The sequence below is a fragment of the Eriocheir sinensis genome, chromosome 24, assembly GCF_024679095.1.
Source record: "Eriocheir sinensis breed Jianghai 21 chromosome 24, ASM2467909v1, whole genome shotgun sequence".
Classification (NCBI taxonomy): domain Eukaryota; kingdom Metazoa; phylum Arthropoda; class Malacostraca; order Decapoda; family Varunidae; genus Eriocheir; species Eriocheir sinensis.
The window spans coordinates 15,004,971-15,028,587 of NC_066532.1; the positions used below are offsets into that span (position 1 = coordinate 15,004,971).

Below are 23,617 nucleotides of genomic sequence, written 5' to 3' on the forward strand. Positions count from 1 at the left end.
GATGCCCTGCTCCCGTATAGATAGATAGATAGATAGGGTGTGAATCAGGTACGGATAATGGGACGGCAAGAGTCTTTGTTTTCTTACCACTAATTGGAAGGTTTGTGAACTGTAATTTGGTGATTAAATAACTACATTTGTTGACTAACTTTATATATAACCTATTGCTTCTCCTGTCGACAAGTGAATGGTTGTCTACATATTATAATTCATATGCACAACAAATAAGGCCTCAAAATACTTTAATTAACTAAGAAAAGCTATTATATGGAAGAAAAATAACAAACTAGGGAATAGCATTAGGAAAAATAAATAACTAAGGATCGAAATCAAACAAAAAAAAAGAACTCTGGACTGAAAGGAACAAGAATATTGGAGAAACAGAAAACAGTGAGACAGAACACCTAAGGAACAGTTACAAAAAAAAACAAGGAGAAAAAGCAGAAACTAAATGAGAGCCGTTCCAAAGGCGGATTATCTCACCGCCATCATCATCACCCAGACCAAGATCATCCCTTTCCCGCGGCGCCTGGACGAGAAATGCGCGGTAAATATTATGCCTTATTACCTCCATTTTACGCCTTAACACACCGAACACCAGTGAGACAGAACACCTAAGTAACAGTGACAAAACAAAAACAAGGAGAAAAAGTAAAAAATTAATGAGAGCCGTTCCAAAGGCAGATTATCTCACCGCCATCACCATCACCCAGACCAAGACCATCTCCTTCCCGCGGTGCCTCGACGAGAAATGCGCGGTAAACATTATGCCTTATTACCTCCATTTTACGCTTTGACACACCGAACACCTGACGTTATATAGCGTAAAGCTCCGGTAATTAGTATGTACAGGTGAGGGGAAGCCATGACTCACGGGTGTTGCCTTATAATGCTTTAAAATGCCTTTGTTTACGTTTGTCAAGGGAGGGATTGTAGGGAGTGGTGGGAGGGATTCTTGGGAGTGGAAGGGAGGGATTCTTGGGAGTGGAGGGAGGGATTCTTGGGAGTGGAAGGGAGGGATTCTTGGGAGTGGAAGGGAGGGATTCTTGGGAGTGGAGGGTGGGATTCTTGGGAGTGGAAGGGAGGAGGGAGGGATTTTCGGGAGTGAAGGAAGGGAGGAGGGAGGGATTTTCGGGAGTGAAGGAAGGGAGGAAGAAGAATGGAAGAGAAAGAAAGGAAAGGAGGGAGGAAGGAAGGAAGGAATAAATGATGAATGAGAGTGGAGGGAGGGATTTTTGGAAGTGGAGAAAAGGAAGGAAGAGGAGGAAGAAAAGAAAGAAAGGGAGGAAGGAAGGAATAACTGCTGAATATTACATTAGCCAAGAGTCATTTTCAATCCATCATTCTCGTTCGATTTCAGAAACACCAAATCCTGTATCGCCGCAAGATGAGCGCCTTCGACGAGGAGATCAGTGATGCCGTTGAGGCCTTCCTGGAGGACGACTGGGAAGAGGAAGAGGGACAAGAGGAGGAGCTCGAGGATTCTCTGCAAGACGAACCAGATGAGAACTTCCAGGATGAGCGAGAAAAGCCCAATGACGACGAGGACTTTTTTGGCGACGGAGCGGACGATGACATATTTGGCGACATTCCGGAAGATGACCTGCGTGATTCGTCCCCCTCGGCAGGACCTTCCTCGGTGTGTTCTTCTTCTTCTTTTGACCTGTTCCGCCTTGTGTCGCTTCCTACGTCCTCTCTGGTACGCCTTTGCACTTAGATACCTCACTACATACACTTGGTTACTTCACTCTGCACACTTATATAAACTTAACCCCACACTGAGATCTGTTATTCTGCACACTTTCCTTTTTATTTTATTTTCCTTTGTTTTCTTCACTAGCATACTCTGGTCTTTTCCTTTTGCATTACCTCCTCCACCCCCTTTCTCTGTTTCAGGGGGAGGGCTTCGTGGTGCAGTGGTTAGCACACTCGGCTCACAACTGAGAGAGCCCGGGTTCAATTCCCGGGCGGAGTGGAAAAAATTGGGCGGCTTTTCCGATACCCTACGCCCCTGTCCACCTAGCAGTGAATGGGTACCGGGTATTAATCAGGGGTTGTGTCCCGTCTCCTGGGATCTGCTCCTTTCTCCTATAATTCCTTCCCCTTCTGTCTCTCTCCGGCATATGACTGCAGATGTTGCGCTGACTAAACCAATAATGATTTTTTTCTTTTTTTCATCACGATGGTAACTGTAATGATGTTTGCCTTCCAGAATGCACTTGAGGCAGAGGAAGATGTTTTGCCCGCCGGTGTTCCTCCACCCACCAAAGATCACGAAAGGGTCCTTCACGAGTTCTTCGGTCACTCGTCGTTCCGCCCCATGCAGTGGAAGATCATACACGCTGTCATGCAGGTAACGGAAGGGTCTTGGAAATGCCTTGTTTTGAGTGCTTTCAACTGATTTTCACTCTCACTGATTTGAGTAGGAAGGAAGGAAGGGAGGGAGGGATTCAAGTGGGAAGAAAGGAAGGGAGGGAGGGAGGGATTAAAGTCAGAAGGAAGGAAGAAAGGAAGGGAGGGAGGAAGGGATTCAAGTGGGAATGAAGGAAGGAAGGAAGGAAAGAAGAGAGGGATTCAAGTGGGAAGGAAGGAAGGGAGGGAGGGAGAGAGGAATTTGTTATGATTGCTATTGACATAATTTTCACCATCACACATTCTACACACTCAAAATTTGTTATCATTGATTTTGACAGGATTTTCACCGTCACTCGTTAAACACATCCAAAATTTGCTGAAGTTATCGACAAGGGTGAAAGATGTATTTTCAAAAGGGACAAGCAGACACCAGGAAACAAGATGCAAGGGGCGTGTCCATTGAAAAGTGTGTTGTGTTGTTGAGTAAATAGTGTTGTCGATTACTCGGAACTTTTGTTGTATTCTCTGGTAATTCCTTATGCTGTTTTTAAATAGTTTTATGACCCTGAAAAAAAAAAAAAACATTAAGAACTACAACTAACCTCCGTTTGTTAATTTATTCATAGTCATAACAGCTAACTAACCCATCCACTGCAGTTGGCACAGATTTCGCCTTCACTGGTAGCCTGGTAACTTATACTCCCAGGTCTTTCTCTGGCTTTGTGGTGGATAGCGGAGTGTTTCCCATGTGGTATTGGTGTGCTGGATATCCCTTCACTGGTAGCCTGGTAACATGTACTTCCAGGTCTTTCTCTGTCTCTGTGGTGGATGGCAGAGTGTTTCCCATGTGGTATTGGTATGCTGGATATCCCTTCACTGGTAGCCTGGTAACATATACTCCCAGGTCTTTCTCTGGCTTTGTGGTGGATAGTGGAGTGTTTCCCATGTGGTATTGGTATGCTGGATATCCCTTCACTGGTAGCCTGGTAACATATACTCCCAGGTCTTTCTCTGGCTTTGTGGTGGATAGTGGAGTGTTTCCCATGTGGTATTGGTATGCTGGATATCCCTTCACTGGTAGCCTGGTAACATATACTCCCAGGTCTTTCTCTGCCTCTGTGGTGGATAGTGGAGTGTTTCCCATGTGGTATTGGTATGCTGGATATCCCTTCACTGGTAGCCTGGTAACTTATACTCCCAGGTCTTTCTGTGGCTTTGTGGTGGATAGTGGAGTGTTTCCCATGTGGTATTGGTATGCTGGATATCCCTTCACTTATAGCCTGGTAACATATACTCCCATGTCTCTCTCTGGCTTTGTGGTGGATAGTGGAGTGTTTCCCATGTGGTATTGGTGTGCTGGATATCCCTTCACTGATAGCCTGGTAACATACACTCCCATGTCTTTCTCTGGCTTTGTGGTGGATAGTGGAGTGTTTCCCATGTGGTATTGGTATGCTGGATATCCCTTCACTGATAGCCTGGTAACATATGCTCCCATGTCTTTCTCTGGCTTTGTGGTGGATAGTGGAGTGTTTCCCATGTGGTATTGGTATGCTGGATATCCCTTCACTGGTAGCCTGGTAACATATACTCCCATGTCTTTCTCTGGCTTTGTGGTGGATAGTGGAGTGTTTCCCATGTGGTATTGGTATGCTGGATATCCCTTCACTGGTAGCCTGGTAACATATACTCCCAGGTCTTTTTCTGGCTTTGTGGTGGATAGTGGAGTGTTTCCCATGTGGTATTGGTATGCTGGATATCCCTTCACTGGTAGCCTGGTAACATATACTCCCAGGTCTTTCTCTGTCTCTGTGGTGGATAGTGGAGTGTTTCCCATGTGGTATTGGTATGCTGGATATCCCTTCACTGGTAGCCTGGTAACATATACTCCCAGGTCTTTCTCTGTCTCTGTGGTGGATGGCGGAGTGTTTCCCATGTGGTATTGGTATGCTGGATTTCCCCTCCCAAGGTGCAGGACTTTATATTTTCTTCACTGAATTGTAGCAGCCACTTTTTGTTTCATTCCTGTAGCTTGGTGATGTCTTCTTGTAGGAAATCCACAGTCAAGGAGGGAGGAATTCTTGGGAGTGGAGGGAAGGAGGGAAGGATTCTTGGGAGTGGAGGGAAGGAGGGAGGGATTATTGGGAGCGGAGGGAAGGAGGGAGGGATTCTTGGGAGTGGAGGGAAGGAGGGAGGGATTCTTGGGAGTGGAGGGAAGGAGGGAGGGATTCTTGGGAGCGGAGGGAAAGAGGGAGGTATTCTTGGGAGTGGAGGGAAGGAGGGACAGATTCTTGGGAGTGGAGGGAAGGAGGGAGGGATTCTTGGGAGTGGAGGGAAGGAGGGAGGGATTCTTGGGAGTGGAAGGAAAGAAGGAGGGATTCTTGGGAGTGGAAGGAAAGAGGGAGGGATTCTTGGGAGTGGAAGGAAAGAGGGAGGGATTCTTGGGAGTGGAAGGAAAGAGGGAGGGATTCTTGGGAGTGGAAGGAAAGAGGGAGGGATTCTTGGGAGTGGAAGGAAAGAGGGAGGGATTGTTGGGAGTGGAGGGAATGAGGGAGGGATTCTTGGGAGTGGAGGGAAGGAGGGAGGGATTCTTGGGAGTGGAGGGAAGGAGGGAGGGATTCTTGGGAGTGGAGTGAAGGAGGGAGGAGTGGAGGAGGAAGGAGGAGGATTATTGGGAGTGGAGGAAGGAGGGAGGATTCTTGGGAGTGGAGTGAAGGAGGGAGGGAGTGGAGGGAAGGAGGGAGGGATTATTGGGAGTGGAGGGAAGGAGGGAGGGATTATTGGGAGTGGAGGGAAGGAGGGAGGGATTCTTGGGAGTGGAGGGAAGGAGGGAGGGATTCTTGGGAGCGGAGGGAAGGAGAGAGGGATTCTTGGGAGTGGAGGGAAGGAGGGAGGGATTCTTGGGAGTGGAGGGAAGGAGGGAGGGATTCTTGGGAGTGGAGGGAAGGAGGGAGGGATTCTTGGGAGTGGAGGGAAGGAGGGAGGGATTCTTGGGAGTGGAGGGAAGGAGGGAGGGATTCTTGGGAGTGGAGGGAAGGAGAGAGGGATTCTTGGGAGTGGAGGGAAGAAGGGAGGGATTCTTGGGAGTGGAGGGAAGGAGGGAGGGATTCTTGGGAGCTGAGGGAAGGAAGGAAGGGAGGTGAAGGAAGGAGATGAGAATGTAAGAACTAAAACTCACCAATCCCTTTTTCTGCGTGAGGAAAATTACCGTACGAGAATTATCCGTGACTCCTCGACTTTCCAGAAACAAGATAATTGCGTTGTGATGGCTACAGGCTATGGCAAGAGTCTGTGTTACCAGTTCCCGGCCGTGTACCAGCAGGGCGTGACGGTGGTGGTGTCTCCGCTCATCTCCCTCATGCGCGACCAAGTTCTGGGCCTTGAGGTGAGCCATTGCCGTCACTTGTCTGGGGTTAATACAAGAGGCCTTATTGCACTTAAGCTCATCTGCACATTACACTGGATATACTATAAGAGGGTTGATTGCATTTTCCTCTAGTATCGCTCTCTGCCCTCTGACTCTCATCTCACTTGTTTGAACCATTGCAACCTTCTCTGTCTCACTCTCTTCTGTGTCTCTTTCAAATCGTATCTCTTAGTCACTTCCTCAATTGTAACCTTCTCTGTCTCTTTCAAATCGTATCTCTTAGTCACCTCCTTCATTGCAACCTTCTCTGTCTCACTCTCTTCTGTGTCTCTTTCAAATTGTATCTCTTAGTCACTTCCATCATTGCAACCTTCTGTGTCTCTTTCAAATTGTATCTCTTAGTCACTTCCACCATTGCAACCTTCTGTGTCTCTTTCAAATCGTATCTCTTAGTCACCTCCTTCATTGCAACCTTCTCTGTCTCACTCTCTTCTGTGTCTCTTTCAAATTGTATCTCTTAGTCACTTCCACCATTGCAACCTTCTGTGTCTCTTTCAAATCGTATCTCTTAGTCACCTCCTTCATTGCAACCTTCTCTGTCTCGCTCTCTGCTGTATCTCTTTCAAATTGTATCTCTTAGTCACTTCCACCATTGCAACCTTCTCTGTCTCACTCTCTTCTGTATCTCCTTCAAATCATATCTCTTACCCACTTCCTCACTGCCTCCATCATTGCTGTTTATTTTCACCATCAGGCAGTTGTCTAAGTTATATATGTGTTCCTTAAGGCTTTGGGCTTTCACACATGTTTCCTGGGCAGATAATGTTGTTTAAATAATGGCCAAACTTCATCTTTATCCTTTTGTTATTTATTTTTAGTGTCTGTCATGGCAGTAGTGTAAGTTTTATATGTTTGTCCAGGCTTTGGGCGTTCCCGCGTGTTTCCTGGGCAGACAGTGTAGTTTAAATAGTGGTCAAACTTCATCTTTATCCTTATTATTGTTATTTATTTTTAGTGTCTGCCGTGGTAGTAATTAATGTTCTCTATGTTCGTCCAGGCTTTGGGCATTCCTGCGTGTTTCCTGGGCAGACAGTGTAGTTTAAATAATGGCCAAACTTTATCTTTATCCTTATTATTGTTATTTATTTTTAGTGTCCGCCGTGGTAGTAATTAATGTTCTCTATGTTCGTCCAGGCTTTGGGCATTCCCGCGTGTTTCCTGGGCAGACAATGTTGTTTAAATAATGGCCAAACTTTATCTTTATCCTTATTATTGTTATTTATTTTTAGTGTCCGCCGTGGTAGTAATTAATGTTCTCTACGTTCATCCAGGCTTTGGGCATTCCCGCGTGTTTCCTGGGCAGACGGTGTAGTTTAAATAATGGCCAAACTTTATCTTTATCCTTATTGTTATTTATTTTTAGTGTCTGCTGTGGTAGTAATTAATGTTCTCTACGTTCGTCCAGGCTTTGGGCATTCCCGCGTGTTTCCTGGGCAGACAGTGTTGTTTAAATAATGGCTAAACTTTATCTTTATCCTTTTGTTATTTATTTTTAGTGTCCGCCGTGATAGTAATTAATGTTCTCTACGTTCGTCCAGGCTTTGGGCATTCCCGCGTGTTTCCTCGGCAGCGCGCAGACCAAGAAAAGGGAAGTGTTCGCCGAGATGTTCCAGGGGAGTTATCGGCTGGTCTATGTGACGCCCGAGTTTGTAGTGGGTGAGATAAACTTTTCTCTATGTTTTGTCCTCTGTATGTAAGGCACTTTTTTTTTTTTTTTTTTTTTTTTTTTACAGCAAAGGAGACAGCTCAAGGGCACAAAAAATTAAAAATTAATAAAAAAAAGCCCGCCCACGCTGCTCTAAAAAGAATCCAAAGAGGTGGCCGAAAGATAAGTCAGTTTCGGGAGGAGAGGTGTCCTGATACCCTCCTCTTGAAAGAGTTCAAGTCGTAGGCAGGAGGAAATACAGATGAAGGAAGATTGTTCCAGAGTTTACCAGCGTGAGGGATGAAAGAGTGAAGATGCTGGTTAACTCTTGCATAAGGGGTTTGGACAGTATAGGGATGAGCATGAGTAGAAAGTCGAGTGCATATGCTGTATATGGGTAGCAGAGCAGCTATTGTGGCCTACCTGATACCTATATATATTAGTGCCTTACCTTACAGAGATGATATAAGGCACTGATGTATATAGGAGGTAGACCAGGCTATTACTACTACTACTACTACTACCACCACCACCACCACCATGACCACCACTACTACCACCACTATTACTATTATTACTACTACTACTACTACTGCTGCTACAACTACTAAGATTCCAGTTCATTACACAGCATCGTCCTCCTTCCATTACCCCTTTTCCTCTCTTTTTTCTTCCCCATTTCTCTCATGTAGTCTTCCCTCCCTTCCTCTTCTCCTTACTTTCAATCCCTTCCTTGCTGCTCTGTCACCTGTATGTGTTTTTACCTTACATAAAACATAACACCACACAACCCAACCACCACTTCATCCTCCAGTAATGTCTATGGTAACCTGAACAGACTCCTTATTGCTGCATCCTCACATCAATTTTCTACATCGTTTCAGCGTGCATAGATTTACTGAAGGACCTCATGAACAAGGTGGGCATCATGCTGTTTGCCATTGATGAGGCTCACTGTCTCAGCCAATGGGGTCACGACTTCCGCTCATCATACAGGCAAGTTCACAATTGTTTTATTTTCTTAACCCGTCCGCTACGATTGGCACGGATTTGGCCTTCACTGGTAGCCTGATAACATACACTCCCAGGTCTTTCTCTGCCTTTGTGGTGGATAGTGGAGTGTTTCCCATGTGGTATTGGTGTGCTGGATATCCCCCCCAAGGTGCAGGACTTTACATTTTGCTTCATTGAATTGTAGCAGCCACTTTTTGATCCATTCCTGCAGCTTGGTGAGGTCTTCTGGTAGGGAATTCACAGCCAAGGGGTTATGAATGAGTGTAAGCTGGTGTGTGTGTGTGTGTGTGTGTGTGTGTGTGTGTGTGTGTGTGTGTGTGTGTGTGTGTGTGTGTGTGTGTGTTTACCTAGTTGTTGTTTTACAGGGCCTGGGCTCGTGTGGTCCCGTCTCCATATCTACATTTATCCAACTTTTCCTTAAAGCTTTGCACACTCCTTGCCGATACTACATCCTCACTTAGTCTGTTCCAAACCTCTATATTTCTTTATGTCTCTCAAGCATCTTCCCTTCCTCAGTTTTTCACTATGTCCTCTTGTGTTCCTGGTGGTAATTTCTTCTTTTAGTATTAACTCCTCGTGTGTGTGTGTGTGTGTGTGTATTGACAATGTTATGTGTATTTCAGAAAACTCGACTCCATAAGAAAGAACTTCCCTGGCACACCAATTCTGGCTTTGACGGCGACAGCAACCCAGCGTGTACAGAGGGATATCTGCTCAGTGCTCAGGCTAAGGTGAGGCTGGCTAGGGTGTCTTGTGAAGGACTCTCCCTCTGTTTCTGTGTCTGTCTCTGTTTGTCTGTTTCTGTCTGTCTCTGTGTCTCTGTTTGTCTCTCTGTCTCTGTTTTTGTTTGTGTCTTGTCTCTCTCTGTCTGTTTTTGTTTGTCTCTGTCTTGTTTCTGTCTGTCTCTCTCTCTGTCTCTTTTTGTTTGTCTGTCTTTTTTCGTTGTCTGTCTCTCTCTGTGTCTCTCTATCTCTTTGTCTCTCTGTCTCTGTTTCTGTCTGTCTCTCTCTGTCTCTTTTTGTTTGTCTCTGTCTTTTTTGTTGTCTGTTTGTCTGTCTGTCTCTCTCTGTGTGTCTCTGTCTCTTTGTCTCTCTGTCTTGCTCTGTCTGTCTCTCTCTTTTTTACATTAAGGAAGATGGTGTAAGGTTCCTGGAGTGGCCAAAAGAGAGGTCAATTTCAGATGGAGTGGCGTCTTGCTACCCTCCTCTTGAAACATATCGTAACACCTCATGGAAAGGAAAAGAAAAAACATTGCTAAAGGAAAGAAAGCATATAATTTTCCCCCCTGCAGGAGCCCAGTGGTCACCGTCACAAGCTTCGACAGACCCAACCTTTACCTAGAAGTGCGGCCCAAGACTAAGAGGATCCTGGAAGATATTTTGTCACTCTTGGTCAAGGATGGGAAGGGCAAGTACACAGTAGACGGCTCGACCATCATTTACTGTCCCACCAAGAAGACGACGGAAACTGTGGCTAGTGAGTTAAAACGTAAGTGTGGGTGTGTTGATGAGGTGCGTGAGTCTGCCTCTTTACGTAACTGCATCTCCCCTGTTTTCTCTCTATCCCTCGGTCTTTCTCTCGCTCTCTTTCTGTAGTAGCTTAGTATGTTTTAACTCGTCCGCTGTGATTAGAACGAATTTGGCCGTCACTGTTAGCCTGGTAACATATACTCCCAGGTCTTTCTCTGCCTCTATGGTGGATAGTGGAGTGTTTCCCATGTAGTATTGGTGTGCTGGTAACATACACTCCCATGTCTTTCTCTGCCTCTATGGTGGATAGTGGAATGTTTCCCATGTGGTATTGGTGTGCTGGATATCCCTTCACTGGTAGCCTGGTAACATACACTCCCATGTCTTTCTCTGCCTCTGTGGTGGATAGTGGAGTGTTTCCCATGTGGTATTGGTATGCTGGATATCCCTTCACTGGTAGCCTGGTAACATACACTCCCATGTCTTTCTCTGCCTCTGTGGTGGATAGTGGAGTGTTTCCCATGTGGTATTGGTGTGCTGGATATCCCTTCACTGGTAGCCTGGTAACATACACTCCCAGGTCTTTCTCTGCCTCAGTGGTGGATAGTGGAGTGTTTCCCATGTGGTATTGGTGTGCTGGATATCCCTTCACTGGTAGCCTGGTAACATACACTCCCAGGTCTTTCTCTGCCTCAGTGGTGGATAGTGGAGTGTTTCCCATGTGGTATTGGTATGCTGGATATCTCCTCCCAAGCTCCATGACTTTACATATTTCTTCATTGAATTGTAGCAGCCACTTTTTGATCCATTCGTATAGCTTGGTAACGTCTTCTTATAGGAAATCCGCGGTCAATGTTTTAAGATGGTGGCAGAGACGAAAAAACTGTCTGTACTTTAGCATGTTCATTTTTGGAAGAATTTCTGCTTCCTTGGCGAGATATGTATAATACTGTGGGCTGCCTCGGTGATTTGGGCATGTTCAAGTTAGCATTTGTGTACCGTCATCCCTCAACTACCAACAGGCCCATAATTTTGATGTAGGTTCACGAGGAGGAGGGGGAGGGTGACGAGTTATTATTTTTATTTTTTTTATTTATTTATTTATTTATTTATTTTTTTTTACAACAAAGGAGACAGCTCAAGGGCACAGAAAAAAAGAAACAATAATAAAAAATAAAAAAAGCCCGCTACTCGCTGCTCCTAAAAAGAATCAAAAGAGGTGGCCGAAAGAGGGGTCAATTTCAGGAGGAGAGGTGTCCTGATACCCTCTGCGCTGGTGGGGGAAATTTTTTGATAATGAGTACTTTTAGAGGCATTTTAAGGCTGGTATAGAGAACCTTGGGGAGCTATAGGTCGGTATTACAAAACATTTTCACTTTTCATATCAGCTATTTTTAAAGCCCAAAGAGGGTGTTAGTCAGTTTCTAATGAGTGTTTCTTTAGGTTCATGGTACAGAGGAAGGGTCACACTACCACCAGGGTCACGAAACTACTACTGGAAATGCCCACAACTCCTACGAAAGCCTCATCAAATATGTGTTCTTGAGTGACGAAAGGTCTTATAATATAACCCACAGCCTCCTAGCTCCCCAAAAATTACAGCCTTGACTAAGTGTGTTGCGTTGTGTTGCAGGAGGCAGGCTGGAATGCAGAGTGTACCATGCCGGGATGAGCCAGACAGAGCGCGACATTTCCCACCAGAGTTTCGTGTGTGACAAGGTGAGGGAAGGGAAAGGATAACAGCTTGTGAGGACAACCGCTGGGTTCCTGGAGGAGGAGAAAAAATTATATATACAGTCACCTCTTGATTAACAAGAGGGTTATGTTCCTGGAGATGTCGTGTTATTTAAAATCGCGTTATTTAAACATAATTTCCCCATAAGAAACAATAGTAATAAGGGGGGTTACATTCCTGGCCTACTTTTTGGGAATTTGTTACTTTAACCTTTAAAAATAACATTATTAATACATTAGTAGGTCACGGAAACAACAAAAACACACATTCTCATTTTATTTACATTTGTACTTCACTTTCAACACTCGACACTTGCATTGGCCACCGTCCCTCCTCACCCCGCATTCTGACGTTCTCCCTCTTCAATCTGCCTCAAGCCCGAAGTCTCTACGTCATGTGGTGTTTCCGTGGTGATGTGATGAAGCGCAGTAACTTTTAGGTCAGAGCAAGCCTGTGTTAGCAGCGCTGCGTACGTTGTGGTTGGCAGCCGCCCTCCCCTCCACGCACTCAACCCCGATACAAACCCCTTTCATTACCCTCATGTTTTCAGCTTGATAACACTGAAGGGTGGTGGGATGCATCTTCAGGGGCCTGAGTATCACTTCCACCATCACCTTAATGAGATTGAGCTACAGGACGGCCACCAAACTGAGGTTGCACAATAACAGGGCTCAGTCTTCCTGATAAGATGAGGGGTTGGAGTTGAATGTTGTTGATGTCACTGTCTTCACCACTAACACCGATTTCAAAGCTTGAAAAAATCACTTTCACCATCACAGAGGTCTTTTCTCCCTTAGCGTCTCAGCGCGGTTCCCGCCAGAAGTAGCGTGGGTACACGTGACGTCATCAAGCGTGACGTCATCGATTAAACATGCGTTAAATAAAAAATATTGCGTTAGTTAATCATATCTCCTTAAATATAAACTCGTGTTAAATAAAAAATGTGTTGTTTAAACTTGTGTTCATCAAGAGGTGACTGTACTTCCTTTCCTCAATAATTTTTTTCTTTCTTTTCCTTTCTCCTAACATTCTTTTTTCTCTCTCTCTCTCTCTCTCTCTCTCTCTCTCTCTCCTGCATTTATCTCTTTCTGTTTGCAATGCTTAGAGTATAGTAATATAAATCATAACAAGTCTTATTTTACATTTGATCTCATTTGGAAAGATTGACAGTTAGTAAAATGAGCTTGCTACCCTTCTGTATGAAGTCGGTATTATAAAACACTTTGGCTTCTCACATCAGCTATTCTAAAGGTCAAATAGGGGTCAGGCGGGTTCTAATGAGTGTTTCTTCAGGTTCACGGTACAGAAGAAGGGTCACTCTACCACCAGGGCCATAAAACTACTACTGGAAATTCTTAAAACTCCTACGAAAGCCTTGTCAAATAGGGGGTCAGTAGGGTTCTAATGAGTGTTTCTTCAGGTTCACGGTACAGAAGAAGGGTCACTTTACCACCAGGGGCGTAAAACTACTACTGGAAATGCTTAAAACTCCTACGAAAGCCTTGTCAAATAGGGGGTCAAGCGGCTTCTAATGAGTGTTTCTTCAGGTTCACGGTACAGAAGAAGGGTCACTCTACCACCAGGGCCATAAAACTACTACTGGAAATGCTTAAAACTCCTACGAAAGCCTTGTCAAATAGGGGGTCAGTAGGGTTCTAATGAGTGTTTCTTCAGGTTCACGGTACAGAAGAAGGGTCACTTTACCACCAGGGGCGTAAAACTACTACTGGAAATGCTTAAAACTCCTACGAAAGCCTTGTCAAATAGGGGGTCAGTAGGGTTCTAATGAGTGTTTCTTCAGGTTCACGGTACAGAAGAAGGGTCACTCTACCACCAGGGCCATAAAACTACTACTGGAAATGCTTAAAACTCCTACGAAAGCCTTGTCAAATAGGGGGTCAGGCGGGTTCTAATGGGTTATTTCTTCAGGTTCATGGTACAGAAGAAGGGTCACTCTATCACCAGGGCCATAAAACTACCACTGGAAATGCTTAAAACTCCTACGAAAGCCTTGTCAAATAGGGGGTCAGGGGGGTTTTAATGAGTGTACCTTTAGGTTCATGGTACAGAGGAAGGGTCACTCTACCACCAGGGCCATAAAACTACTACTGGAAATGCTTAAAACTCCTACGAAAGCCTTGTCAAATAGGGGGTCAGTAGGGTTCTAATGAGTGTTTCTTCAGGTTCATGGTACAGAAGAAGGGTCACTCTACCACCAGGGCCATAAAACTACTACTGAAAATGCTCAAAACTCCTACGGAAGCCTTGTCAAATAGGTGTTTTGGGACGACAGAATGTCTTATGATACGGCCCTAAGAGATCACAAATGAGGCATCATACGTAACTTCATTATATTTCCTTTACACTCACAGGTCAAGATCATAGTGGCCACTGTCGCCTTCGGAATGGGCATTGACAAGCCAGACGTGCGGCGCGTGATACACTACGGAGCGCCGGGCAACCCTGAGTCTTACTACCAGGAAATAGGTCGCGCCGGAAGGGACGGCCTGCCCTCAACGTGCACTGTGTTTTATGCGCCGGGGGACACATCCAGCTACAAGTAAGTATCATGTGTCCCTCTTCTCTCTTAATGAGTTTACTGCAGGGGGATGGAGTTGTATATAACCCTGAATTTTTAACCCGTCCGCTGCGATTGGCACGGATTTGGCCTTCACTGGTAGCCTGGTAACACACACTCCCATGTCTTTCTCTTCCTCTGTGGTGGATAGTGAAGTGTTTCCCATGTGGTATTGGTATGCTGGATATCCCTTCACTGGTAGCCTGGTAACATACACTCCCAGGTCTTTCTCTGCCTCTGTGGTGGATAGTGGAGTGTTTCCCATGTGGTATTGGTATGCTGGATATCCCTTCACTGGTAGCCTGGTAACATACACTCCCAGGTCTTTCTCTTCCTCTGTGGTGGATAGTGAGTGTTTCCCATGTGGTATTGGTATGCTGGATATCCCTTCACTGGTAGCCTGGTAACATACACTCCCAGGTCTTTCTCTGCCTCTGTGGTGGATAGTGGAGTGTTTCCCATGTGGTGTTGGTATGCTGGATATCCCTTCACTGGTAGCCTGGTAACATACACTCCCAGGTCTTTCTCTGCCTCTGTGGTGGATAGTGGAGTGTTTCCCATGTGGTATTGGTATGCTGGATATCCCTTCACTGGTAGCCTGGTAAGGTCTTTCTCTGCCTCTGTGGTGGATAGTGGAGTGTTTCCCATGTGGTGTTGGTATGCTGGATATCCCTTCACTGGTAGCCTGGTAACATACACTCCCAGGTCTTTCTCTGCCTCTGTGGTGGATAGTGGAGTGTTTCCCATGTGGTGTTGGTATGCTGGATATCCCCTCCCAAGGTGCAGGATTTTACATTTTTCATTGAATTGTAGCAGCCACTTTTTGTTCCATTCCTGTTGCTTGGTGAGGTCTTCTTGTAGGAAATCTGAAGTCAAGTGGTTAATGATTTTACCGCAGGGGTGTGGAGTCGGATAAAAAGGCCTTATAAGCCATATTTTTAAGGATATCAGCGGACCAGTTCCCCCATTTGAAAAGCCTCTCATGGTAGAGGAGATGGCGCCACTATAAACACTTGCCTGCGCCATGACGGGCTGGGGCTGACTACATTCTAGACTCCTCAAGAAAAGCCTACCGGCGCTATAGATGTACACGTAAAATTACTGACTGACCATTTTAATTTCCAGAAGATTGTAGGGTTGAAAGAATATAGATTTCCAAAAACTGACTTCATTTTAATTTCCAGAAGATTGTAGGGTTGAAAGAATATAGATTTCCAAAAACTGACTTCATTTTAATTTCAAGATATTCAAGATTGTAGGGTTGAAAGAATATAGATTTCCCAAAACTGACCTCATTTTAATTTCCAGAAGATTGTAGGGTTGAAAGAATATAGATTTCCCAAAACTGACCTCATTTTAATTTCCAGAAGATTGTAGGGTTGAAAGAATATAGATTTCCAAAAACTGACTTCATTTTAATATCCAGATATTCAAGATTGTTGGGTTGAAAGAATATAGATTTCCAAAAACTGACCTCATTTTAATTTCCAGATATTCAAGATTGTAGGGTTGAAAGAATATAGATTTACAAAAACTGACTTCATTTTAATTTCCAGATACTCAAGATTGTAGGGTTGAAAGAATATAGATTTACAAAAACTGACCTCATTTTAATTTCCAGAAGATTGTAGGGTTGAAAGAATATAGATTTCCAAAAACTGACTTCATTTTAATTTCCAGAAGATTGTAGAGTTGAAAGAATATAGATTTCCAAAAACTGACCTCATTTTAATTTCCAGAAGATTGTAGAGTTGAAAGAATATAGATTTCCAAAAACTGACCTCATTTTAATTTCCAGAAGATTGTATTTTAATTTCCAGAAGATTGTAGAGTTGAAAGAATATAGATTTCCAAAAACTGACCTCATTTTAATTTCCAGAAGATTGTAGGGTTGAAAGAATATAGATTTCCAAAAACTGACTTCATTTTAATTTCCAGAAGATTGTTGGGTTGAAAGAATATAGATTTCCAAAAACTGACTTCATTTTAATTTCCAGAAGATTGTAGGGTTGAAAGAATATAGATTTCCAAAAACTGACTTCATTTTAATTTCCAGATACTCAAGATTGTAGGGTTGAAAGAATATAGATTTCCCAAAACTGACTTCATTTTAATTTCCAGATATTCAAGATTGTAGGGTTGAAAGAATATAGATTTCCAAACACTGACTTCATTTTAAGTGCCAGATATTCAAGATTGTAGGGCTGAAAGAATATAGATTTCCCAAACTGACCTCATTTTAATTTCCAGACATCAAGATTGTAGGATTGAAAGAATATAGATTTCCAAAAACTGACCTCATTTTAATTTCCAGACATCAAGATTGTAGGATTGAAAGAATATAGATTTCCGAAAAAATGTCGACACCCACTCCATCCGTTCCCCAAGAATTACTAACTGACCTCATTTTGATTTTCAGGTTTTTAATTAGCCTGATCAAAAAGGAGGAGTTTATGAAGCACCAAATGGAAATGCTTAACAAGATCATCGACCTCCTCACCGATAACGAGACTTGCCGGAGAGCCTCGATCATCTCCCACTTCACCTCCAAGCTCGACAAGACCCCGCCGAGGAAGGACTGCTGCGATAACTGTACGAACAAGTAAGTACGGCACGCTTTTGTCTTTCTTAGGAGCAGCGATTAGCGGTCTTTTTTCCTACAGTTCTTTTATGCCCTTTTTCCTTCTTCTTTTTCTTTCTCTTCTTCTACTTTATCTCCTTCTCCTTCTTCTTCTGCTTTTTCTTCTTCTTCTTTGTCTTCTCCTTCTTCTTTTTCTTCTTCTTCTTCTTGCAGACTCCTTATGTTCTCATGTTCTAAAAAAATATATAAATCAAAGTAGAATTGTATATGTCGCGTTGTAGGTGATGTGTCTTCTATGAGGCCTGTTGGTAGTGAATGGTGATGAGGATTCTTGTCTTCTTCATCTTTTTTTCTTCTTTTTCATCTTCTACATCATCTCTTTCTTCCCCTTCTTCTACTTCTGCTTTTTTTTCTTCTTTTTTATCCTCTACTGCATCTTCTTTTTCTCCTTCTCCTTTTCTCCTTCTACTTCTGCTTTTTCTTCTTCTTCTTCTTTGCCTTCTACTTCATCTTCTTTTTCTCCTTCTTTTTCTTTTTCTTCTACTTTATCTCCTTCTCCTTCTTCTACTTCTGCTTTTTCTTCTTCTTTGTCTTCTACTCAATCTTCTTTTTCTCCTTCTTCTTTTTCTTTTTCTTCTTCTACTTTTTCTCCTTCTCCTTCTTCTTCTTCTTCTGCTTTTTCTTCTTCTTCTTTGTCTTCTTCTTCTTCTTCTTTTTCTTCTTCTTCTTCTTGCAGACTCCTTATGTTCTTATGTTCTTATGTTCTTACAGTTTACACACATAGTTGTTTGGACTCCTTTAATGTCTTGTAGTAGGAAATCCACAGTCAAGGATTTAAACAATTATCTAAGATGGCGAAGGGAAAGGATCATATGTTTGCACTTCTTAAACTGTAATCCCAAAACATTTATCTACATCTGGGTAGCATATCTGAAAACCCTTTGGACTTTTTCATAACCTATCAATCTGTTACTGTCTCCCATCTGCCTACACGAGTCATGGTTTGCAGGCTTCAAGGGAACAGGCCAAACAAAGGGTCGGCGAGGGTCAATGCAGCTCTGGATGAGGAAGGCAAATACGACTTTACCGAAGATGCCAAAAAGCTACTTGAAACGTCAGAGGTGAGTCAGTATTTTCAAGTTTCCACGAGGTCGTTCTTTACCTCTTTTGCAGGAGTATACGTGAGTCAGTGGCATGATGTGAGACGAATGTATTGCTGTGGTTGTCATCTCTCCACTTATTGAATCAAAGCATGGTGGAGGTAGTTTTGTGATGAGGGAATGAGAATGACTTTTTGAAGAGAGTGTATTGAGGGAGGAGGTGTCAGGGAAAGACTAAATCTGTGAAGTGGATCAATAGGGTGAGTGAGTATTGGAGCGAGAGAGTTGGGAGTTGCAGGATTGAGTGTGCAGAGAGGGAGAGTTGGGAGTTGCAGGATTGAGTGTGCAGAGAGGGAGAGTTGGGAGCAGCAGGATTGAGTGTGCAGAGAGGGAGAGTTGGGAGTACCAGGATTGAGTGTGCAGAGAGGGAGAGTTGGGAGTAGCAGGATTGAGTGTGCAGAGAGGGAGAGTTGGGAGTTGCAAGATTGAGTGTGCTGAGAGGGAGAGTTGGGAGTACCAGGATTGAGTGTGCAGAGAGGGAGAGTTGGGATAAGCAGGATTGAGTGTGCTGAGAGGGAGAGTTGGGAGCAGCAGGATTGAGTGTGCTGAGAGGGAGAGTTGGGAGTAGCAGGATTGAGTGTGCAGAGAGGGAGAGTTGGGAGCAGCAGGATTGAGTGTGCAGAGAGGGAGAGTTGGGAGCAGCAGGATTGAGTGTGCAGAGAGGGAGAGTTGGGAGCAGCAGGATTGAGTGTGCAGAGAGGGAGAGTTGGGAGTACCATGATTGAGTGTGCAGAGAGGGAGAGTTGGTAGCAGCAGGATTGAGTGTGCAGAGAGGGAGAGTTGGTAGCAGCAGGATTGAGTGTGCAGAGAGGGAGAGTTGGGAGTAGCAGGATTGAGTGTGCAGAGAGGGAGAGTTGGGAGCAGCAGGATTGAGTGTGCAGAGAGGGAGTGCCAGAACAGGGAGAGATGGAGACACTTCTGCCGTGGCCAACCCCTAGAGGGAAATTCGTATGAGAGAACAGGGCGGTGGAGATATAGATAGATAGATTGAGGCAGTTGCATATGTGTGAGGGGGGTAATCTTTCATGATGGTCAGGACATATTTCATTACCGTGCATAATGTGAGGAAAGGACGATAACTATTGTAATATTTCATCTTCAAGGGAGTAATTGTATGTATCTTATTCATCCCACTTGCCAGAGGTGTCCAAACTGTGCCGTGAGTGCCCATGTCTCCATCCTGAAGGGCCTGAAGAGCCAGCGGGTGAAGCCACACTGGAAGAAGTTTCCCACGTACGGCGCGGGGAAGAACAGGAACGAAAACTACTGGAAGGAGCTTGGTAACTGTAGCACTTCATTCATGATTATAACACTTCATTCATAAATCTATCAATACTTCATCATATAGAAAGATTCCACAGAGGCAGCAGGATTGAGTGTGCAGAGAGGGAGAGTTGGAAGCAGCAGGATTGAGTGTGCAGAGAGGGAGAGTTGGGAGCAGCAGGATTGAGTGTGCAGAGAGGGAGAGTTGGGAGCAGCAGGATTGAGTGTGCAGAGAGGGAGAGTTGGGAGCAGCAGGATTGAGTGTGCAGAGAGGGAGAGTTGGAAGCAGCAGGATTGAGTGTGCAGAGAGGTAGAGTTGGGAGCAGCAGGATTGAATATGCAGAGAGGGAGAGTTGGGAGCAGCAGGATTGAGTGTGCAGAGAGGGAGAGTTGGGAGCAGCAGGATTGAGTGTGCAGAGAGGGAGAGTTGGTAGCAGCAGGATTGAGTGTGCAGAGAGGGAGAGTTGGGAGCAGCAGGATTGAGTGTGCAGAGAGGGAGAGTTGGGAGCAGCAGGATTGAGTGTGCAGAGATGGAGAGTTGGGAGCAGCAGGATTGAGTGTGCAGAGAGGGAGAGTTGGGAGCAGCAGGATTGAGTGTGCAGAGAGGGAGAGTTGGGAGTCACAGGATTGAGTGTGCAGAGAGGGAGAGTTGGGAGCAGCAGGATTGAGTGTGCAGAGAGGGAGAGTTGGGAGCAGCAGGATTGAGTGTGCAGAGAGGGAGAGTTGGGAGCAGCAGGATTGAGTGTGCAGAGAGGGAGAGTTGGGAGGCACAGGAGTGAGTGTGCAGAGAGGAGAGTTGGGAGCAGCAGGATTGAGTGTGCAGAGAGGAGAGTTGGGAGCAGCAGGATTGAGTGTGCAGAGAGGAGAGTTGGAGCAGCAGGATTGAGTGTGCAGAGGAGAGTTGGGAGCAGCAGGATTGAGTGTGCAGAGAGGGAGAGTTGGGAGTCACAGGATTGAGTGTGCAGAGAGGGAGAGTTGGGAGCAGCAGGATTGAGTGTGCAGAGAGGGAGAGTTGGGAGCAGCAGGATTGAGTGTGCAGAGAGGGAGAGTTGGGAGCAGCAGGATTGAGTGTGCAGAGAGGGAGAGTTGGGAGCAGCAGGATTGAGTGTGCAGAGAGGGAGAGTTGGGAGCAGCAGGATTGAGTGTGCAGAGAGGGAGAGTTGGGAGTCACAGGATTGAGTGTGCAGAGATGGAGAGTTGGGAGCATCAGGATTGAGTGTGCAGAGAGGGAGAGTTGAGAGTCACAGGATTGAGTGTGCAGAGAGGGAGAGTTGGGAGTCACAGGATTGAGTGTGCAGAGATGGAGAGTTGGGAGCATCAGGATTGAGTGTGCAGAGAGGGAGAGTTGGGAGCAGCAGGATTGAGTGTGCAGAGAGGGAGTGCCAGAACAGGGAGAGATGGAGACACTTCTGCCGTGGATCTTAATGTGCGTATATTTTTGTTTCAGTTCAGATGCTGGTACGCGCTGGGCTGCTCTCGGAAGAACTGATTCATGTCGGCGGTGGTGGTGGCGGCAGGGGGCGCGGCAGAGGCTGGGGCAGGGGCGGTGGTGGCTCTATGACCTTTTCATACAATGCCATAAAGCTGAATGAAAAAGGATATCAAGTTCTCAGAGATCCTAGGTAAATTGACCTCTCTTTCGTCCACTCCTCTAAACTCTTTCATCATAGGAGCAGTGAGTGATTAACAGGCTTTTTTTCATTATTGTTTTCCTTCTTTTTGCCCTTGAGATGTTTCCTTTGGTCCTAAAAAAAAAAGAAGACCTCTGATAGCTGTATATATAAGTGAATCTTAATGTGAATATGTAAGTCTTAACCCACCCAACTTGACTTACCTTTATGTGGCAGACAAACTTTACTGTATGCCTTTGTACCAGAACATTTTTAGAGGACTTTATTCTTTAGTATAATATTTAACTGATATATGAGTATTGGAGCGAGAGAGTTGGGAGTAGCAGGATTGAATGTGCAGAGAGGGTGAGTTGGGAGCAGCAGGATTGAGTGTGCAGAGAGGGAGAGTTGGGAGCAGCAGGATTGAGTGTGCAGAGAGGGAGAGTTGGGAGCAGCAGGATTGAGTGTGCAGAGAGGGAGAGTTGGGAGCAGCAGGATTGAGTGTGCAGAGAGGGAGAGTTGGGAGCAGCAGGAAATAAAGGAAAGAATAAAAGATACATTAGAGAAGTGTGTTCATCCTCCTCTCTCACAAACAAATGGTATAAGTTTAGGTCAGTCATCCCTTTATCAATCTTTTTCCAGTGCCAAAATCTGCCTCAAGCCCTCGACCGTCATGCTGGAGCAGTTGAGATATGTCATCAAAAGGGTTGAACCTGAGTCAGGGCCGGACATCTTCACCTCCACCGGGCCTGGTCACCGAACATTTAATCCTCGGTGCGTAATAGATGATTTCCAAAAGACTTGTCATCCTGTAGTTGGAGTATTTAAAGTAATTACAGCTAAATACAGATTATTTAACCTGTCCACTGCGATTTGCATGGATTTTGCCTTCACTGGTAGCCTGGTAACATACACTCCCAGGTCTTTCTCTGCCTCTGTGGTGGATAGTGGAGTGTTTCCCATGTGGTATTGGTATGCTGGATATCCCTTCACTGGTAGCCTGGTAACATACACTCACAGGTCTTTCTCTGCCTCTGTAGTGGATAGTGGAGTGTTTCCCATGTGGTATTGGTATGCTGGATATCCCTTCACTGGTAGCCTGGTAACATACACTCCCATGTCTTTCTCTGCCTCTGTGGTGGATAGTGGAGTGTTTCCCATGTGGTATTGGTATGCTGGATATCCCTTCACTGGTAGCCTGGTAACATACACTCCCAGGTCTTTCTCTGCCTCTGTGGTGGATAGTGGAGTATTTCCCATGTGGTATTGGTATGCTGGATATCCCCTCCCAATGTGCAGGACTTTACATTTTGCTTCAGTGAATTGTAGCAGCCACTTTTTGCTCCACTCCTGTAGCTTGGTGAGGTCTGCTTGTAGGAAATCCGCAGTCAAGGGGTTAATAGACCATCTGCAGGGACTTCCTTTTCCAACCAACAAGTTAGCCGAAGTTGACATTTAGGAATAAGGAAAACTATGCAAACTTCTCCATCTGAGGTTCTATTAAACATGAAGATCTACTATTTAATAACCCTTTTTGTAGGGACTTTCTCTTCCAACCAACTGCTGTGAGCCCAATCAAAGAGCAGAGAGTAAGGAGACAAAGATTAAGAGTAAGATCTATTGCTTTAATGAGTTGTTTTTGCAGGGACTTCCTCTTCCAACCATCTGCTGTGAGCCCAATCAAAGAGCAGAGAGTAAGGGGACAAAGATTAAGAGTAAGATCTATTGCTTTAATGAGTTGTTTTTGCAGGGACTTCCTCTTCCAACCATCTGCTGTGAGCCCAATCAAAGAGCAGAGAGTCAGGCCTTCAGCGCCCAGCATTGTCGGGCCCTCGCGGCCTGCCAGGAGGGACGCAACGAAGGACCACCAGGGACGGCAAGCTGAGGACGCATCAACCTCTGTGAATGAAGTTGATGACGTGGAGCAGCTGAAGATATGGGTATGTACTCTTATTAAACTAACTTTCTGCTTTTTTATTTTATTTTATTTTCTATTCATTATTTTTGTACAGGAAAGGGATGTACACTTTTATTATACGATCTTTCCTTTTTTTCTTCATTTTTCTTTACTGTGACGGAAGTAAAGGTCAAAAAAATTAAGTAGAGAGAAAAAAAGGATGCTGATCATTGCCTCTATAAAAAAATAGTATAGTAGCAGTAATAGTAATAGTAGTGTAAAGGAGTATAGATGAGTGCCCAGGAGAGAGGTCAGTATCGGGAGGAGAGGCGTCGGGATACTCGCCTCTCGAACGACTTAACGTAAACAGTCGCTGATGATAATTTGAGCTTCTGAATGACGTACTCTGGTGACATAAATAATTAAGCGCATTTTCAACTCTTCCCACATCAATTAACCCTGTATCGCCTACCTTGTCAATTTAATTACGCTTGGAATAGGTGAGTTTTAGGCAGAAATTATGGAGTGTGTGGGATATTTGACGAGTGTGATGATTTCAACACATTCTACCGAGCGTCTCTATTGGGGGGCAACGCTACTGTTTAACCCATCTGCTGCGATTGGCACGGATTTCGCCTTCACTGGTAGCCTGGTAACATACAGTCCCAGGTCTTTCTCTGCCTCTGTGGTGGATAGTGGAGTGTTTCCCATGTGGTATTGGTGTGCTGGATATCCCTTCACTGGTAGCCTGGTAACATACACTCCCAGGTCTTTCTCTGCCTCTGTGGTGGATACTGGAGTGTTTCCCTTGTGGTATGCTGGATATCCCCTCCCAAGGTGCAGGACTTTACATTTGTCTTCATTGAATTGTAGCAGCCACTTT

The 23,617-nt window shown here is 44.8% G+C and overlaps 1 protein-coding gene and 1 long non-coding RNA gene across 6 annotated transcripts in view; both read left to right on the forward strand.

The window, feature by feature from the left end:
- Window positions 1-516: 516 nt before the first annotated feature.
- Window positions 517-23,617, forward strand: part of LOC127002899 (bifunctional 3'-5' exonuclease/ATP-dependent helicase WRN-like) — a 28,500-nt gene continuing 5,399 nt past the window's right edge. For 2 of the 5 annotated variants that reach the window (XM_050869205.1, XM_050869209.1), the window contains exons 1-16: window positions 630-758; window positions 1,361-1,639; window positions 2,213-2,353; window positions 5,600-5,740; window positions 7,321-7,438; window positions 8,312-8,423; window positions 9,065-9,172; window positions 9,733-9,929; window positions 11,544-11,629; window positions 14,018-14,205; window positions 16,643-16,825; window positions 17,814-17,925; window positions 19,106-19,244; window positions 20,675-20,849; window positions 21,480-21,611; window positions 22,588-22,777. In XM_050869205.1, coding sequence (XP_050725162.1) covers window positions 663-758; window positions 1,361-1,639; window positions 2,213-2,353; window positions 5,600-5,740; window positions 7,321-7,438; window positions 8,312-8,423; window positions 9,065-9,172; window positions 9,733-9,929; window positions 11,544-11,629; window positions 14,018-14,205; window positions 16,643-16,825; window positions 17,814-17,925; window positions 19,106-19,244; window positions 20,675-20,849; window positions 21,480-21,611; window positions 22,588-22,777 — 2,397 coding nt within the window. In that variant the 5' untranslated portion in view covers window positions 630-662. Of the gene's footprint in view, window positions 548-629; window positions 853-1,360; window positions 1,640-2,212; window positions 2,354-5,599; window positions 5,741-7,320; window positions 7,439-8,311; window positions 8,424-9,064; window positions 9,173-9,732; window positions 9,930-11,543; window positions 11,630-14,017; window positions 14,206-16,642; window positions 16,826-17,813; window positions 17,926-19,105; window positions 19,245-20,674; window positions 20,850-21,479; window positions 21,612-22,587; window positions 22,778-23,617 lie in introns of those variants that run through there. The other 3 variants (XM_050869207.1, XM_050869206.1, XM_050869208.1) reach the window with 3 other exon arrangements.
- On the forward strand, window positions 14,341-15,327 carry LOC127002903 (uncharacterized). Its single transcript, XR_007756645.1, has 3 exons — window positions 14,341-14,545; window positions 14,644-14,742; window positions 14,830-15,327. It is a non-coding gene; the product is annotated as an uncharacterized LOC127002903 (long non-coding RNA).